The sequence below is a fragment of the Sinocyclocheilus anshuiensis genome, unplaced genomic scaffold (genome assembly GCF_001515605.1).
Source record: "Sinocyclocheilus anshuiensis isolate Anshui unplaced genomic scaffold, SAMN03320099.WGS_v1.1 scaffold861, whole genome shotgun sequence".
Taxonomy (NCBI): domain Eukaryota; kingdom Metazoa; phylum Chordata; class Actinopteri; order Cypriniformes; family Cyprinidae; genus Sinocyclocheilus; species Sinocyclocheilus anshuiensis.
Window position 1 is genome coordinate 1,094,456 of NW_015554217.1, and position 20,801 is coordinate 1,115,256.

The window sequence follows — 20,801 nt, forward strand, 5'->3', positions numbered from 1 at the left end:
CTTTTATAAAGAATATCTCTTTGGTTTTGAGACTTTAGTCTTTGCAACTTTAGGGATCTTATCTATTCATGATTCACGAACAGCTTGTAACACTCCAAAGAGAAAGGAAAACTTGAAATTGCATCATATGACCCCTTTATTACCCCTAAATTAGTGAGTCTGTGTATCAAAAATGTGTGGTTCTTCTTGGTTCAATCTAATATGTTTTAATAATTAATTAATTAACTCTTAAAATTATTATTAAATTATTGTTGTTGTTATTAATATTATTTTTACATTTATTATTTTTACATTTTTCATTTAGAAATGTATTATTAAAAATTTATTTTTTGCTACCAGTAAACCACATAGTATATAGTATTCTTGATGTGGTTGTTATAATTGAATTAAACTTAATTTAAAGGGGTCATATGATGCGATTTCAATTTTTCCTTTTTCTTTGAATTGTTACAAGCTCTTGGTATTTATTTATTTAAACATGTTTTGTAGTTATCTGTTTTTGCATGAATGATAATTGTTATTGTGTCTTAGTTTGTCTTTTGTAGATAGTCGTAGTCATATCTCCCGTTTTTTTATTTGTTTTTTTTTTTCTGACTCCCGACAGCCCTGCGGAGAGAACCTACGATGGAAAAGTACGGGTGACGGTGGAAGTGGTGGGCAAAGGCAAGTTCACAGGCGTGGGACGCAGCTACCGTATAGCCAAGTCAGCGGCCGCCCGCCGAGCCCTCCGCAGTCTCAAAGCCAATCAACCTCAGGTCCAAAACAACTGAGCTTCAGACAGCAGACACCCCAACGCACCAGTCAAAAACACAGCAGAACCCCTCTCGGCACCAGTTTACGGCCCAGCCAAGAATCGTGGCCGACAGCGTTCTCACTGGGGTTGTCAAACTCAAATGAATCGAGTCAAAAGATTTCAGCGTAATTCACATGGGGTTCATATTTCATTTTATTCTTTACGTGCGCAAACACAATCTAGTTCAAAGGCGTGGGACGCAGCTACCGGATAGCCAAGTCAGCGGCCGCCCGCCGAGCCCTGCGCAGTCTCAAAGCCAATCAACCTCAGGTCCAAAATAACTGAGCTTCAGACAGCAGACACCCCAACGCACCAGTCAAAAACAACCTGTAGTTGCCGCAAGCCCGCCAGCCGCTCCTTCGTCAAATCCGCTGGCCGCCGCTCACTCAAGGCTGCCGTGTGTGACGCTGTGTTTCGCTGTGAAAGCGAAACTACTTTGTTAGGCCTTCTAAAAGAGGACACGACTAGAAATCCGGCACCAGTTTATGACCGAGTGGAGAATCGTGGCCGACTGTGTTCTCACTGGGGTTGTCAAACTCAAATGAATCGAATCAAAAGATTTCAGCGTAATTCACATAGGGTTCATATTTCATTTTATTCTTTACGTGCGCAAACACAATCTTTTTTTCTCCCCAGTTTTGCTTGATCACGAGTGCTTTTTTATGTATTGCAAGTGTTAAGAAAAAGGTCAGGTCTTCTCCCCCCGCCCCCCCATTTTTATTAACATTAAAAAAGTTATATGCTCTGCTTTGTGGTAGTGGTAAAAAAAAGCTAAAGCTTATAGGTAGTATTACAGTGTACATAGTTAAACTCCAAGGCATCAACTAAATAAGAGAAAAAAACAGTGACATCAAAACACAAAATTCCTCAGTCTGTGCACTAGTGCCAGTTTTGCTGCCGTTTGGCAGGAAGGGCACATGGAAAGAAAGATGGTGTTGGAGTTGATATATTCTCAATCAAAATTGCACTTCTCTAGGGTCCGCTTTATTTTGACAAGAATAAATAGTTTAGATCGGTATTGAATTGAGAGAGAAATGCCCTGGCATCCTTAAGACGGATAGGGATTTGACATTCCCGATTACTGTAATCAACGTACTTGTTAACGGCACTTGAGGATGCATGTTCGTGTAGCCAACCGGATGGGTTGTATAGACGTCATAGAGCTACGTTATATTAAAAAAATATGAGATTAAATGTTTATTATGACATATTCGTTGATACTTGGGTTTCAGTAATGTCTTTTGATACTGATATTGATGATATTTAGTTGACAGTCTTTACGAATATTAGATATCTCCATAGACTGACTTGACTGACTTAGTTTTGATATAACGACGCGAACGATAAACAGGAGGACATATCACCTGGGAAAATATGCTGCAGATTTTATATTAAAAAAACGGAAAGAGAAAAATAGGATCGGATAATTCTGTAAGACACAAAGCACCTTTACGTACCGTCTTTAGGACAAACCGATATTTCGCTCGATGACTTAACATGCATCGCTTACCAAAGTCGATACTGATGCAGCGTTGTGAGGTTGCACCTGTTAAATCAATCCCTCAACATTCACACGTTTGGAGATGTGGTAACCACCAGCCTTTATTTTAGTGTAAATGTGTTGTAGCCTCTTGTCTAGCCTAAATGTTTTCATTTTAATAGGCATTCTTCACTTGAATACCTCAGTTAATTGCATGCATTTTTTTTTTTTTTGGTGCTATTTTTAAGCTTGAATTTCTCATCTTTTTGCACTGTAACTGTATTACCTCTTAATTTTACCTTTTTGAAATCTATTGGGTTGATTTTCTGTTCTGTCAGCTTGTCAAGCTGTAGAAATTGTTTCCCCGTTTGTTATTCTTTTGGTTTTTATGCTTGAAGGAAATGCTGAGGGAAAAAAAAAACATTCTCCGCACATAAGCTTGATGCCTCTCTGATGAGCTCTGATTTTGCTTCACATGAAAACAATTGTGCATCTGATCAGAAGGGTTACTTAACACTTGAGAAAATCGATAGATTGCACTCTATGTTCTTATAAGCCATGCAATCTCGCCTTTGTCACTTGCCTCTCTTGCAGTCTTACCAACTCTAATTACCATTTTTTCAGTCAATAAATTAATTTAATATATTATACAAAAGATACAAAAAACCGACCGATTGTTACCCCAGAAATAAGGGTGCAAATTTTATTATGTAAATTTTGACATCTTGAAGGCTACCTAACTTTTCCCCCTCGTCGTTCTGGCTATTCTTCGGTTATGTTATGGACAAACTATTCCTGAAGTTACATAATCCCAGGCATTGCTACCTCAGAAGACCCTAGCGAATAGTTTGGCCTTATCATAAAACATTTATTAATATATTTGTGGATATGCCTTTTTACAAATCTGAATGGAATTGAGGCACAGTATTGTATACGCTCATCAGCACCTTACAAGGGGATAAATATATATTCTCACGACTATTTGCACTAGAAAACATTCCCACTGACATTGAATTTGCATTTTTTTTATGGAGTTTGCTCTAAAGTGGTGCCTTTCAACCCTGTAACAATGATGAAACTCTAAACTCTCATCCTTTGCTACTGTAGCAGTTCTTTGCATTATGATTTGTATTTGGTTAAGGACTTTTGGTGCCATGCTTCATACTGGATATTGCCTTCCAATTTTAGTTTGTTGTGGCATGAAAGTTTAGCATTTTTCTGCTTCTGTATCTTATAGGATATTAAAACCCAGTTCTAGCCTGATATAGCCAAGATTTCATGAACAATTGGGGCTCCAACTGATGTACGCCTGGTCTTGAGCGTGAGTGCAATCTGGTTCCATTTTAGCAAGAGTTGAGTGACCCTCTTTATATGATCTCAGTCACAACCCCAGAGCTGAGTATTGAAAGTCATTGGAAATGAATGGGTTTCCTTATTCCCTCAACCAATGGCGTGAGTTTGCGTATCAGGGTCAATGCGCGCCGGCCCTGCATTATGACACTGTTTCTGTAACCCGTAACCCTCAGACTATTGCAACTTTTTTTTGTTTGTTTGTGTTTAATTTTTTTTTCTAGCTTACGTGTTTTTTTTTCCAAGCCTCTGAAAGGCGCAAACTTTTTTCCTTCACCTTTTGTTTAAGCTTTCTTCTCACCGTTGGTTTTTAACTTTCAGAGAATGTGAAATCACACATATGGTGCCACCGCATGGATATGGAGATTTTTTTTTCACCCGGACTTTTATTTTCACTACCAATAATCGATCATCTTGCCAGAGCTAGTCCCACAGAACAGATATCATTGTATAAAAAAAAGGAAAGAATTGGAACCATCTGTGGGAGTGTTTTCTTAAAGTGGTCCTCCATCGTATCTCATGCTGCAGATTGTATTTTCCTTCATGGTGGAGAATAATTTTTGTGTGTGTTGTTTTCTGTTTTCTTTTTAAACATGTAGCACAAATAAGCATTGCACTCGGGCACCATACTTTACCTCATGTCAGAACGATAAAAAAATACAAAACATGTATATATGATGCCGTAACGTTTAAAGGAATAACTTATGGTTTTGGCCTTGCTGCTGTTTGCATCGCTGGTATTTTACCAATGTATTTAAAAGTGATCAGAGAGATACAATGTGCCTGCAGGATATCATCAGAGAAAATACACTGTAGAAAAGTAGTTTCCAATCTCTACAATCTGGGGCTAAATATGTGTCCTATGTGTACATTCATGTCCTGCCTTGATGTAATACTTTGAATATGGAATTGTAATGTAACCCATCAAGTCCTTCGACTGGCATGATTTTAATATGTTGGGATGGCACTGTTCCTCACCCATCACCCCCTTCCCACCCATATTAGTTATTGATTATATAAATCCAGATGTATTAGTGCATGTCAGTGAAAACTCACCCTTCTCACCCACCTTGTATTTCCTTTTTAGACTAAATACATTGTATAGATCAGCCCTAAAATTTCTTTAAAAGGGCTTTATTTCATAGCAAATTGTCATACTTTTTTTTTTCTCTAAGGAAAAAATGCCTGATTTAAAGTCAAATGCACTCTTAGCAGCAGCAAGGTGTTCAATGACAACATAGCAGGACTGAAATGAGTGGCAAGCTCCTCTTGAAGGGGTTTATGGGAATGTTGAGCACCGTAGAGCACTAACAGTACGGGGATTTTAAATGGGGAATTATGGGCCACAAACGGCAGCGCAATTTCTGTATTTTTAAGGGACGTGTATTTAAATGATTATTTCTCATTCATACTGTATCAGTGCTGCAGTGATTTGCATTCTGCACCTTATGGATCACAAAAACATTTACAAATTCTGTTTCCCCCTCTTTTTTGAGTAATTGTAGCTGAGTATATCTACAATAAAGTTATGGTATGGTCATTCATTTGTGGCTTATGTGTGTTCTTTACGCTGTATCTATATATGCTTCTAGATCCTGAAAAATAAATGATGTATTAGATTGTTTTATGAGCTGCACGGCTGCAGCTTCTAATACTGTGTGAAAAGCCGGTCACAGGCCACAGTGTAAGTGTGGGCTTCGCTGTGATGACCTCAGTATTTTCCTAACCCAAGGAGAGCTCTTGCCTCCCGTTTACGAGTGTTCGGAGGCCGTTCGGGTTTAGATGGACTCGGCAACCATGACCGATGTTTTAATCACATTTGCACAGAGACTTATGTAATAGATGAAGTAGGTATGAACGCCTTATGTAATGGATGAAGTAGGTATGAACTGTGTTTGCAAGTATACTTTTTCACTCTCGGCAGGCCTTTTTATGGTCATTTGTATCCATTTCGCCGCTTACACATTTTGTATGGCGGCATCAATGTTCGCCAAGAAGTATAAAAAAAAAAAAAAAGTTGGAGTGCTCGCTCTTGGTAGGTGAGAAATGACCTCACATCAGCTGTGCAAGCATTGGCGCATATATTCTGATAGGAGAGTTTTGCCATAGTATTACTAATTCTAATTAAATTTTGGATTCAAAAAGACATGCGTTCAGCAGATCATAAATTATGATTCTTTGTGTGATGTTTGTTGATTTATTTAATCCCAGCATGATGCCACACACAGTCTTGAGACCACACTGAAAATCTGAAATAGTTTTAGGGTTTTGAAAACTGAAAGAAAGGGACTTTGTGAATTTAAATAAGAATTATTAAAAATATTGTATTGAATATTCTCTCTTTCTTGCTCTGATAGGAATGCACACAATCCAAATCCACAAGCGACTATAAGCTGATGCATGCAGAAGAAAAAGTCCATTTGCATTGTAAACCATCTACTGTGATTGCAAAGAAATTATATAATTCGGGATATCCATCAGATTCATGACGTTCAGGTCTGTTAACGGTTCTCGCATCACTCTAAAAAAAATTTTGGGCTCAACAACAAAAACTTAACAGCTTGCATCAATCTTTTTGAGTTATGACAACTTCTTGAAATTGTTCAACCAACAAATTACATTGAGTTGGATCATAATTAGAACAATTTTTAGCATAAACACAAATATTTAAGTTGATTGCTCCAAAAAAAAAAAAAACTATTAGGTTGTGAGTTTGTGAAAAATTTAGTTGAGGTCCTGGAACTAATTAATCTTATTTCAGTTCAACAGCTAGCATTACACATGCTAAATGTAACACGTACCAATTACTTATCACTGGCAGTGTATGCACTACTCTTCAGCATAATGGTAACCACAAAACCTTCAACAGAAACTCTTTTAAATGTTATTTTATGCATTGAAAAACACACTTAATTTCAACATTTATCCAGTCCAATGCAAATCATGCCTCGAACTAGAAATCCACTGCCCTCTTTTTTTTAAAGTTTCATGACAATTTAATTGTTACTACAACTATTACAAAAATTTTCACATAATATTAAGTTGATGTAATGATCAACATTATGTCAACAGAAAAAAAATTTAAACCAATAAATTAGAATTTTTATTTAAGTTGTGGTAATAGGTCCCCTGAATTTCTTTTTAGAGTGCTTTCTTCCACTGATTCAGATGGAACTAAATACTGACATAGGAACATACAAAGTGTTCCCTGCATTACTATTCAGAAAGACCGTTTTTAGTGAATCACAAATGCATATGAATCATTTAGAGCAATGAATCACTCACTGATGTCGTAATGTCTGACTTCATGACCAAGAACTGATACCGTTATTTTGTAGGCCACTTAAGGCTAGTGTAGTTATTGACATGTTTTGACAGATATAAAATAAAGGAATTTTTGCCATATTTTTTGTCTGTTTTACATTTATTCAAATGATCCCGCTTGACAACAAAATTCAAAAATTGCTGAAGGCACGCAACTGAATTCTTAATAATTTCCATTTCTAATGAAGTTAGAATTTTTTATTTTTTTTGTGCGTGGTGTAGTGGCCCTGCTGCTGCTAGTGTATCTAGCAGGGGTTAACAGGGTCATTCTAACCAGCCAAACCTTGACCCCTTGACCCAATCAATGGTAGTATTTCATTCGTTATTTTTGCAACTCTATGGTGGCACTCAAAATACACACTTCGCTTTTAAAATGTACATCCCAGTTCTTGGTTTGAGTTTTTGAGGTTCTGTTCATGACTCCAGCTCTGGCAAGGAGAGTTGATTAAACTGCTTTGCGTCATTTTGAAGCACAAAAAATGGTCTCAAACAGATTTTACCGAAGTACAGCGCTCTTGATGAAGTGCTCAAAGCAGATCACCTGGGCCATGTTCACTGAGATAATCTAGGAGGGAAAAGTTGAACAAGGCTTTGTTCATCAAAATGTAGATAAAGGAGGAAAATAAATATCTATGGCTATTGAAAAGACATACATATGCTTCTCAGGGTAATATATGTTGGTGGAATGCAAATGGCAGCCAGTGTGCTGGGCTGGGATCAGGCAGGGCTGATATGCTGAGTGTGGGAATGAGAGGCTAATGGTGACTTATTACCTGTGTTGACAATGTGCAGGCTTGTGCCGTGTCATTTGAGCCATTTATTCTCCACGCTATAAAAACAAAGAGATGACGAATAAATATGCAAAGGGGGGCTCATTGTTTTCCGCTTGCTTGGTTGCCAAACTTTTTACTGACCTTTCGAGCGCAGGTCCCAAACCAGCACTAAACCGTCTGTCACTCAGCGCACAAGTTGCCCTTTCGACCTCAGCATCTTGTTTTTCTCTCTTTTAAGCTTCAGGAGCAGGCGACAATCGAAATCGAGCATAGCAGGCATTCTGTGCCGTGCTCATATGGTCATTTATTTCCCTCTTTTGTACAGTTGCTCTCGATTCCCCTTCACATGAGGATTACAGTCGGGCTGTTACAATGCGCAGAACTCGAACGGGTTATTAATGCGCCGGTTTACTGATGGCCCTTCAGCTTCAGGAATGGGCCTGTGCTTCCTCACGTGTAATTAGATCCAGCTCCATGCACCTTTTCTTAAGGGCAGGCTGAGGAATAACCCCGGCATCAGGAGAGATAAGGATCGCACGCGCTTCCACATATACAGCCCCAAATCAGCAATCACATTTAGCATCACTCTATCAGTCAAATCTCTTTTTCTCCATTGGTTTGTGGTTCTTTCTGTGTCTGTTGGTGACAGAGTACTCTTTCTAGGAATTGCTGGTTGGGTGCTGTGGTCCATAAAGTCGCTCTGCATCATCAGTTTGAGAGTCTACGTTTATTCATTTAGCAGATGCTTTTATCTGAAGGGACTTGTAAATGAGGAATACTACAACAAAAGTGATTTATCACAAGGAGACTAATGTGAGAAGTGTTGCAATGCAAATTCTAGTATTGCTTATAGATCATGATAGAATGAGCTACATATGAACTCGGTGAACTCTGAATAGGAGTCTTCTGTCGTTCAAAGGTTTGTGGTCATTCGTTTTTTTTTTTAAATACTTATATTCAGCAAGGATGCATTAAGTTGATCAAAAACAACAGTAAACACTGTTTACATTGTTACCAAAAATTCTTTAAAAAAATGCTGTTCTTTTGAACTTAATATTCATCAAAGAATCCTGAGAAAATGTATAATAGTTTTCACAAAAATATTAAGCAGCACAACTGTTTTCAACATTGATAACAATAAAACATGATTCTTGCCCCCCAAAAAAATGTATATTAGAATGATTGCTGAAGGATCATGTGACACCGAAGACTGGAGTAATGATGCTGAAAATTCAGCTTTGCATCACAGGAATGAATTACATTTTAATATATATTAAAATAGAAAAGTAATTTTGTAATAAAATTGTAATAATATTTGAAAATATTACTGTTTTTACTGTTTTGATTAAATAAATGCAGCCTTGGTGAGCATACGAGACTTATTTCAAAGACATTTAAAAAAATCTTACTGACCAAATCTGCTGATATTATATATTAATTTTAATATTTTAGATTCAAAGTATAGGCATCCATTCTTTTGAAATGTTTGCTGATTTTGAAAAAATGCTGGACACTTGTTTGCTGCCTATTTAAATGTATATATAATATTTACTAATATTTCAATATTACTCATATTTAATATTTACTATTTATATCATTTATATCAAATATTTTTATTTACAAAATTCAAAAATAAATAAATAAAATACACAGAAACATGCATATACATATGCAGTAACTTTATTAAAAAATAATATTAATCATATGTAGCATATGTTTATATTTAGTATATTTAATTTATATTTTCTACAATATTAGTATAAAGCATTAAAGTGTAAAGCCTTCAGATTCAAATATTTAAAACTGAGCAAATGAATAAATTCGGTGTGTAAAATATTTCGACTGATAAAGCAAGCTGTTTTGAGTCATACAAAATCACTGCACTCTCCTTCCTCTAAATGTACTTCATTAGCGGAGTAAACAGCAAGGGACCTGGGCCCCTTACCAGCATATGTATGTCTGTGTGGTGCATCTGAAAAGCTCTGTCTCACGGGGGATTAACTCTCGGGGGCTCAGGTGTTAATGGGGCGCCAGAATAAACACACTCTTAATCCCCACTATCTTTTCACTTGTAGGAAGTCAGTTGTTAGCTGGAACCATTGTCTTCCTATTTAGGATGAATTGGCTCATGCTAATTGCTCCATCTCATTATGCATGGAGAGCTTTGTAAGCAGGTTAGGATGGGAGCGTCCCCAGCATTCTGTTAACACTGTGGATTTTGTTTGGGAACATTATGGATGTGTAACACAACGGGAAATGCATTTAAACATGCTATTAATAGCTTGTATGTTTACGTTAACCCCCTTTTGGCTTTAGTAACCAGATGCTCTCAAGCTGCATGAACCCCACAAGATTGTGTAAAACCAGATGTAGTAATACAATTGTAATTGTAATAATATTTCATAATAATACTGTTTTTACCCTTCTCTTTATTTACAGGTGTGAATTCAATTTTGAATTCTACATTTTCAATACGGTCTCACAAAATTTGGACCCCAATGTGTATGTGTACATATCGCCAATATAGAGAAAGAATATAGAGATCTTCATCAGCTTGAACAGAATTTAACCATCATACTGTTCCCCATTAATCTGCACCAAGGACGTATTTTGCAAACACATTAGAACAACAATGCTGGCGGGCATATGTGTAATCTCTCATTTTACGATTCTTAAATGCTGAACAGAAATGGAATATGAATATTTCTGAAAGCAAATCCCCAAAGAGCCCAGGTTATAATGTCCACAGTTAGCAGTAATGAGAGCAGGATGGAAAGCCATGATCAGATGGTAATTACTATACACAGCTCCTCTGATGAGCCACTGGGTATGTTTGATTTGTCATCATCACCTGTCGTCAGCTCAGACAAGTCTGCCTCCCTTCTCCTCTCACTCCTGGCCATGCACCCATTTTCTCCTCTCATGAACCACGAAAACAATCTGGGGAATATTGAAATGAAGTCTGAGCAGGGGGCTTTCGAACAGCATGACATCTCAGGCTGGCGAGATGCAGAAATAATTAACAGAATCATTTGGGTCCCAGGGCCTATTTCCATTTGCAATAACAGTGTTTTAGTCTTGAGTGGTGTCTGTAAATTGCCCCCACTGTTTGCAGAGGAGCGTAATGAGAGTTTAGTCTAACGGTCATGTTCCCCTCGTTTAACTCGAATGAGAAATGTCATCCGTCTGAGATGCAATCAGGGGTCCGTCAGAATGGCATGTGCCAGTCCAAAAAGCAATGATTGAAGGAATACAGGAAGTGTGAAATTTACTTTCCTGACACATTTTAGCCTGGCTAAATTGTATTTAAAAAAAGAAAAACGTGTTATTAATTTGCATGACAATAAGAGTCATTGTTTTAAGCTAATTTTATGGTTCAAATACTTTTTCAAAAAGAAAATCTCGGCCTGGTCTCTTTGATCGACACCTGTTATCCTCAACTCAACCATCTGTGTTTCTACTCGTTTCATATCAGTTGTTATGGACACGGATTATGATATTTAATTTTTCACAGCCCACGCAGTTGTGTTCAGTGAAGTGGTTCAGTCTCTAATGCCTAACATCAGGTTTGTGGTCAGTCATGTTCCCTTTCATCTGAAGGTAATTACCCTTGTATGCTGAACCTCCTGAGCAGAAACGCAGTGCTTGTTGAGACGTGATACAAAGCAGTCGTGTGTCTCAGCCTTGTCTTCACGAGAGGGCCTGCACGGATGGACAAGTCCACCCAGCAGAAAAGCACCTTTCGCTTTTCTCCCAGGACTCGCTCTTCGGACTTTCTCCCACCCACGTCATTTCTGGATAAATGGTTGCAGATTGTCTCACTGAAAAGTGAGTGAGTGCCCTTGTTTCCAATTAAATAACATAGCCTTTTTAATATTTGTGGATAAGATAATGAAGAGTAGTGGTCCTCACTCATTTTATATTGTTGTAAAAATCACCAATAACAAGGAATAACTATGTTCAGTGTAGTTATGGTTCCAGGGAGAGCTGGTTATTTATTCCAGATGCTGAGAGGTGAGAAGACAAGAGTGGAAGATTTGTTTTCGTTCAAATCCCCAAAGAGCCCAGGTTATAATGTCCACAGTTAGCAGTAATGAGAGCAGGATGGAAAGCCATGATCAGATGGTAATTACTATACACAGCTCCTCTGATGAGCCACTGGGTATGTTTGATTTGTCATCATCACCTGTCGTCAGCTCAGACAAGTCTGCCTCCCTTCTCCTCTCACTCCTGGCCATGCACCCATTTTCTCCTCTCATGAACCACGAAAACAATCTGGGGAATATTGAAATGAAGTCTGAGCAGGGGGCTTTCGAACAGCATGACATCTCAGGCTGGCGAGATGCAGAAATAATTAACAGAATCATTTGGGTCCCAGGGCCTATTTCCATTTGCAATAACAGTGTTTTAGTCTTGAGTGGTGTCTGTAAATTGCCCCCACTGTTTGCTGAGGAGAGTAATGAGAGTTTAGTCTAACAGTCATGTTCCCCTCGTTCAACTCGAATGAGAAATGTCGTCCATCTGAGATGCAATCAGGGGTCTGTCAGAATGGCATGTGCCAGTCCGAAAAGCAATGATTTAAGGAATACAGGAAGTGCGAAATTGACTTTTCTGACACATTTTAGCCTGGTGAAATTTTGTTTAAAGCAAAAAAATGATTTATTTGCATTTGTTTATTTGACAAAAAACGTCATCGTTTTAAGCTTAGTGTAATTAAATTAAATGAACAAAAAACATTTTTAAAGTTTGGGCTCCTAAACATTAGAAAGGTGACTTGACTTGACTTGACTTGATTCAAATACTTTATCAAACAGAAAATCTTGACCTGGTCTCTATGATCAACACCTGTTATCCTCAACTCAAGCATCTGCTTTTTTACCCGCTTCATATCCGTTGTTATGGACAGATTATGGTATTTTATTTTTCACTGCCCACGCAGTTGTGTTCAGTGAAGTGGTTCAGCCTCTAATGCCTAACATCAGGTTTGTGGTCAGTCATGTTCCCTTTCATCTGAAGGTAATTACCCTTGTGGGTTGAGCCTCCTAAGCAGAAACAGTGTTTGTTGAGACGTGATACAAAGCAGTCGTGTGTCCCAGCCTTGTCTGCAAGAGGGCCTGCATGGATGGACAAGTCCACCCAGCTGAACGGCACCTTTCGCTTTTCTCCCAGGACTTGCTCTTCAGACTTTCTCCCACCCACGTCATTTCTGGATAAATGGTTGCAGATTGTCTCACTACAAAGTGAGTGAGTGCCCTTGTTTCCAATTAAATAACATCGCCTTTTTAATATTTGTGGATAAGATAGCGGAGAATAGTGGCCCTGACACATTTTAGATTGTTGTAAAAATCACCAATAACAAGGAATAACTATGTTCAGTGTAGTTATGGTTCCAGGGAGAGCTGGTTATTTATTCCAGATGCTGAGAGGTGAGAAGACAAGAGTGGAAGATTTGTTTTCATTGAACATAAGACTGTTTGATCCTTCCTGTCTGAGAGAGCAACTTATGTCACGGATAGACTAGGTCTTAAAAATTAGGTTTCTCTGTACAGAAATGTATATTATACACCTTGTTTTTTTTTCACTCTTGATGCATTACCATTTGATATTAAAGGAACAGTTCACCCTTGTTATTATTTATTATTTACTCACCCTTGTGTCATTCAAACTCATTTGCTATCAAAAGATTGTTAGAATCTTCAGATAATAGATTTGTCCTCAGACTGTCAAGCTTTAAAAATACAAAATAAAAGGCACAGGTTGAACATCTTGATGTTTTTAACAGGTTTGAGTTTAAAAAAATTGTTGATGGATTTGCTTATTAAAAACAGCTTTTTGCTTCACGAGATGTTAATTGATGGACTGGAGTCCTGTGGATTATTGTACGTTTTTTTTTTTTTTTTTTACCAGCTGTTTGGACTCATTCTGACGGCACCCATTCACTGCAGATGATCCACTGGTGAGCAAGTGATGTAATGCAAAATTTCTCCAAATCTATTTCGATGAAGAAACAAACTCATCTACATTTTGGATGGCCTGAGGGTGAGTACATTTTCAGCAAATTTTCTTTTTTTGGGTGAACTGTTTCTTTAAGTGAACTGACCAATCAGAGAGGATATTCAAATGATGCAACTTCCTTTACTTCTGTCAAAAATTAGGCTGAAAAGTGGCACCAGACTAGAGAGGCTAAATGAAATTTCCCTCCTTGCACATATATACTGTATAATCAATCATTGCCAGTGGTAACCGTTCAAGCCAGTCAGCATTCAGTATCACAGTGCGTCATCAAACAAACCTCGTTGTGGAGATCAGGTGCAGAGAAACTTTGAAAATGGTGCAAAATATTAATAAAATACAAAATAATGAAGTAAGGGATATGTATACATTTGCCATAATGAAAGAGTGGAGGATGGCGTTCATCTACAAAAAGGTAAAATGTTATGATATGGGGCTCTCCATTTATATATAGATGGTTATAATGGTCATAGTAAATATATGGCATTGCTTATTTAGTTCCACTAATTTACTATATTGACAAGTGTTGTGTTAATGATTGGATAGATTATAGTGCGTCATTTATTATCAATACTATTATAACATATAAGTGGGATATCGTTTCTGTACGTGAGCATAATTATTACCCAATGTACAATAAAAACAGTGCTTATTTATACACTATAGTGCTTGACACCCCTCTATATGCCACTATGAACTTTAATGTAGAAAAGATAAATGACTAATCTTTTAAAATGGTTGGGATGAGAGTGAGTAAATAATGACAGAATTTCCATTGTTTGGGTGAACTTTTCCTTTAAAGTTGTTTTATAGTGTACAGTTTTTATATACAGTTATATACAGTTAAAATAATTACCCTATATAAAATTTCTGTATTGTCCCACCCAGGAATAAACTTCGTAATACCATTCTGTTTTGGAGATATGGCAGTACCAGTCTTTATTGATGTATCTTGGTGTGAAAATACCACAATACATGAATATGGTAATCAGTCAGTATCATTGTGTGTGTATCAAAAATTATTGCTACCTGATTCTGTCCCCATGCCATGGCTCTTTTTGTATGTGTATTTCTATATTCTTCAAAGATATTGAGAAATTGTCTCTGACATAAATAAGAAAAATAATTTTTAGAAATATGTTAAGAACTGATGTTTGAATCATAATTCCTCCCAGGCTTTCATGTGAGCCCACATACTATGATTAGACCAGTCTTCAAACACTGGTTATTTAGTCCTCTTTTTACTCGTAGTCATGAGTAACTCGATGCAAATCCTTGAGCTTGATTGTGTCGAGAGCCCTGTGAACACACAGCCATCAGGCATGTATTATGAAATGGGATGAATTCAAATAATTGTTGTATGCTTCAAGAATTAAACCACTGCAATTTATGTGTCCATTTGAATTAGAAGTTGATAACGTCACATATTTTGTTTGGCGTATCATGTTTACGCCACAAATTGTGACTCACCGCAAGACTGACAAGAGCATAAGGAGGCCTATGGCTGGCGTGCCAGGCGGGAAATGCTGGGGAAATTACTTCCATTGGAAACTCACGAGTGGCTATAATATCTGCACTCCAACAGAGAAGGTATAAACTCCTCTATTTTCCTTTAGAACCATCAGCCTGGTGAGGTACATTTTTTTGTGTGTGTGGCAATCAAATCGTTACTGGACACAAACCCATTTAGGCTTGTTTTCATTGCTGAACTTGATTTTGCACATGCCAATTCATCATTGATGGAGCATCAAAAGGAGCGTCTCAATCACACACGCTGAACTGACATCGATATCTGTAAGATAAGCCGCAATATTCTGCCCGTTCCATAAAAAGAAACCACAGCTCACTATGTATAGATTCTGTGATTGCTAATACAATGCAGCTGTGACCATGAAATCAGGACTTAGTGTAATGAGCTACTTTGAAGTAGAGACTTGATACTAAAATCTGCTACAAAATACAGGGGAACTTGTGCTACTTGATGATAATCTGATATCCAAACCCTTCATCTATATATTTTTCCTTTTAAGAAGGCCAGATTTTCACCAAGAGGCAACCTGGGATAGATTTGGACTGTCTATTTTCTGTCTAGGCAAACATACGCAGTGAAATTCCTGCCGGCTGAACTTAACACAACACATGTATTATTTAGGAAAAGAAAAATAAGCCAATATCTAAAATTACAGTATTATTAGAGCGCATATTCTCTTACAGTACGTAAAGTGCTCCACGCAGGCATGTCTGAGGGCAGGGCTTGAATTGATTTTGTATGCTCGCAACGCATGAGAATGTAAGGCTGGTATGTAGCTTAAATAAACCAATAGGCTGACAATTAGCCAGATCCGTCATGAGGCGAGTATAATCGATGTGTTTTGCGGATGATGGAATAAGAAGAACTGTGACATGTATGTCAGGAATATGGACTAGACAAGAAAAAAACAATTTTGGCTTGCACATGCAGTTAAAACTGATTTTTATGTTTAAATGTATTTTGCTAAATGTAACGTCTGCCACTATGCATGAACGTCAAAATGGTTTTAAAGCAATATTCTGGGTTCAGTGCAAGTTACGCTTACTGGACAGCTCTTACGGCATAATGTTGATTACATTATTACATCCACTTGTCCCTCATATTCTTAAGAAAAAAGAAAAAAGCATAAATCTGGATTACAGTGAGGCACTTACAAAGGAAGTAAAAGGGGCCCATCCATTCATGTTAAAATTCTCATTAAGATAATATAGCCACTAGATGTAAATATTAAAATGACCATACGACTTTACAGCTCAAATAATATATGTTTTAACAGAATAATATACATTAATATTTAAATGTAAAAAATTATAAGCTTCACATTTCTGCGTCACTCTTTGTTTTTTAATTTAATACCCTTTTTTTTGTTTTTTTTGCAGTAATTGAGCTTAACTTAACCGTATTGAACCTGGACTATTCCTTTAAGACCTACTTGGCCATCAGGAATATTTCACTAACCGGTGCTTTTCAAAATGAACCAGAGGGCTGATTCAGACAAAGTAATCCCTCTAAACTAGCAATTGGTTGTTTATACAATTATCCTAAAAGCCATCAAAGCTGGTTTAAATGGCTCTTGCCTCTCAGATAACATTTGAGTTAAGACCGCAACAGCTGATGATGATACACAAACATAACCCTGTTAGGCCCCACCACAACAAACTCACCATGTCAACTGCTTAATGCCTACTTTTTGGGAGCCCTAATTAAGTGGTTTCATATGTAAGGCCCTTTCAGACCAGTTCTTTTTTCCCCATAGCACTGCACAAGAGCATTTAGGGTTTGCTGAGTGTTGGGAGGTTGAATCATCTATTTTCTGGTGTATGTTACCACAGTGTCCAGATTTAATGAAGCTATGATATATTTATGGCTTGCCAAATCCTACCCTAATCCTACCCTTTATAATAAGCGTAGTATATTAAGCTCAGTGGCTATTTTGTTAAACATGCTTCAATGTGTCGGCTTGGACCCGTGGGCCACTGCTCTGTGTACACTACTGGGGTAACCTAATTTTCACTTGGTGTGTAATGTATACCTATAAATAGCAGGGGAGCTGATTCTCTGGGTCAACTCTGTGGTTCCCCAGTGATGTGTATAGCTCGGTAAGGAACTTTTTTTTTTAGCGTCATGAAGTGGGCATCCATTTAGGCACACCTGAGAGGGTACTTGTGAGTTTTTAATGAGGTGTTTCTGGGCCCGGCTCTCAGTTTAAATTACACAGCTAAGATGTGAGGTATGTCACCGCAAGAGTGCATAATTAGTATGAAAACTGAATAAAGAAACAAATAAAGGTAATTGTCTTAAATTTAAAGGTAAGTTGGTTTTATTTTTTGCAATTGCAACTTTGTATCTCACGACCTTCGAACCTGTGCCTTCGAATCTCAACTACGATTTTATATTTTACAATTGCAACTTCATTTTTCATAATTGCTACTTTGTTACAGTGTGATTTTTATATCTCACAATTGTGTCATAATTGCAACTTTATATCTTGAAATTGTGTCATAATTGCAACTTTATATCTTGAAATTGTGACTTTATATCTACAAAATTGCAACTATTTCTCAGATTTGTGACTTCATATCTCGCAATTGTGACTTTATATCTTGCACTTGTGACTAATTAAATCTCAAAATTTCAATGATTTCTCACAATTATGACTTTAAATCTTACAATATCTCAATTTTGCAACTATTTAGTTAAAATTGTGACTTACAATTGTGACTGTTTCTCGTAATTGCGACTTTACGTCTCAGTCTGGAAATTTAATCTAGTATTAATTTGTGTACCATCCTTAATTTTAGAGCTTTTATGTAAACCTGTTTCCAAAAATAAACATGTCATTGTGAGATAAAGTTTAACATAGGAAATTAACTATTATACGACTAATAGTCATTTTGATGCATAAAATCAGAATTGCGAAATATAATGTTGGAATCTCGCAATTATGATTTTATATATCAAAACCACTACTATTTCTCAGAATATTGACTATATCTCTAACAATTACAACTTTGTTCAACAAGTTAAACTTAATATCTCCAAACTGTTATTATTTCTCAGAATTGTGACTATATTTCACGATCAGTGTCAGTTCATTTCCTATGTTAAACTTTATCTCACAATGACATGTTTATTTTTGGAAACAGGTTTACATAAAAGCTCTAAAATTAAGGATGGTACACAAGTTAATACTAGATTAAATTTCCAGATCATGTGCCCAGGTCACTGCCTTTAAATTTGTGTCTTTGGACTCTTAAAATTCATTTATGATTCCAAGTTTTTGCACGAGGTGGGCCTTTCACACCTGGTCGGGCGGGAAGTGTGATCTGAGCTGCAGTCACGTTGTGAGGCTCTCGGCCTGAGAAAGAGCAGAGGCCGTCCTGCAAATTGTTGATGCCAGCCTCAGCACGCTGTTTATTTTCAGCATCTCACACAGGAATTTTAATTTATTTCTTCATTCTTTCATTTTTTTTTCTTTGACCGTTGTTTAAGGATACCTCGTTCCCCTGCATGTCATTGTGAGATAAAGTTTAACATAGGAAATTAACTATTATACGACTAATAGTCATTTTGATGCATAAAATCAGAATTGCGAAATATAATGTTGCAATCTCGCAATTATGATTTTATATATCAAAACCACTACTATTTCTCAGAATATTGACTATATCTCTAACAATTACAACTTTGTTCAACAAGTTAAACTTAATATCTCCAAACTGTTATTATTTCTCAGAATTGTGACTATATTTCACGATCAGTGTCAGTTCATTTCCTATGTTAAACTTTATCTCACAATGACATGTTTATTTTTGGAAACAGGTTTACATAAAAGCTCTAAAATTAAGGATGGTACACAAGTTAATACTAGATTAAATTTCCAGATCATGTGCCCAGGTCACTGCCTTTAAATTTGTGTCTTTGGACTCTTAAAATTCATTTATGATTCCAAGTTTTTGCACGAGGTGGGCCTTTCACACCTGGTCGGGCGGGAAGTGTGATCTGAGCTGCAGTCACGTTGTGAGGCTCTCGGCCTGAGAAAGAGCAGAGGCCGTCCTGCAAATTGTTGATGCCAGCCTCAGCACGCTGTTTATTTTCAGCATCTCACACAGGAATTTTAATTTATTTCTTCATTCTTTCATTTTTTTTTCTTTGACCGTTGTTTAAGGATACCTCGTTCCCCTGTGCACAGCCCTGGGCAATTACTGTGTCAAAAGACTTAAACAACTACAGCGGAGTGAAAGGGAGCTTTACATTTTGATTTTATGTGTCACTTCTCACTGCAGCTTGTGTGAGTCTACCTCCCCGAAGCCCCTAAAATTGTTATAATCCCTGAAATAAAATCCTGATGTATTTTCATCACTGCTAGACGTTATGATAATATCAAACAAGACACTTTTGAATCCCAATCCCTCAAACGTGCAGGAAACTCAACTGCAAATATTAGCAAACTCAAAACAGGCTGTACACTTGGATGTTAAATGCATTAGAAAATTGCTATGTGTTTATGCGTTTTGTGTGATCCTTATAATCAAAACCTTAAAAGCAGCCCTTCGCTCATGACTCGTCCAATTTTTTTCCTCTTCACAGCTGTGAGAGAATATCCTGCTGGCATTTTTGTGGAGCAATAGTCCTGGCTAAAAGATGGATTAGCATTCTTTTACCAGAAATGTGCCTCTGTTAGCTCATTATCTTTTGACAATTTTAGGAGATATGCCTTTAGAGTCTGTCTTTGTTTAAGCTATGAGCTTTCCTATAAGAGCCATTCAGCTGGATGTATATGGCCAGTGTCAGGCATAATTAACTCTGACAGGGGCATTTAGTGGTTGTAATTCAAATCTAATTCAGAACATCTTAACCTTCAGTCTGTCAGAAGTTGAAATGTGCTGGAAAACCCATGGCCCTAATTGTGGCCTTGTGTAGCGGTACAATGATGTGTCAACATGCTTGCTTAGAAAAACAGCTTCCCTTGAGCACAGAAAACTCCCTTACAGTACACATGAAGGAAAACAAAGGCCTCAGATAGTCATGGCCGGGTTTGTGCGAATTGAGCTCGTAATTGGCTGATGCTGTTTAAAGTCACAAGAACAGAATAATGTAAATACAAGAAATCTGCTTCAGATTTTCCCGTTCCCAGTGTGATTGGCTTTAACGTTTCATCGCCACATGCCGTGCGTTCTGTACTTGCTTTTGAAGTAAACTCATAAGAATATCAGTGGGAGTGAGCTAAGCTTTGCCAAAAGGACAAAGATAAGGAAAAAAGTAAAAGGTTGTGATGCTCAAACAAGTGGTTTGTTTTAATAAATAAATACGATCAAATATTTAATTTAATACATATTTTAAATATCAAACTTTCTTTTGGAAAATGTTTGTGACTCAGTTACCTTAACAGCAGAAAAAAATTGTTTTGAAATAAACTCATGAGAATATCAGTGGAAGTGATATATTAGAAATATTAGCATGTCATTTTGATTAAAGCACCAATTACCTAAATGGAAATACAGGAATATTAAGGTGAAGTGTGTCATTTATGCACAA

The 20,801-nt window shown here is 37.1% G+C and overlaps 1 protein-coding gene across 3 annotated transcripts in view; it reads left to right on the plus strand.

Annotated features, from left to right (window-relative positions):
* LOC107671118 (endoribonuclease Dicer) overlaps positions 1–1,112 on the plus strand; it is a 32,880-nt gene extending 31,768 nt beyond the window's left edge. For 2 of the 3 annotated variants that reach the window (XM_016463964.1, XM_016463965.1), the window contains one exon: positions 605–968. In XM_016463964.1, coding sequence (XP_016319450.1) covers positions 605–770 — 166 coding nt within the window. In that variant the 3' untranslated portion in view covers positions 771–968. The other variant, XM_016463963.1, reaches the window with a different exon arrangement.
* Positions 1,113–20,801: the final 19,689 nt, after the last annotated feature.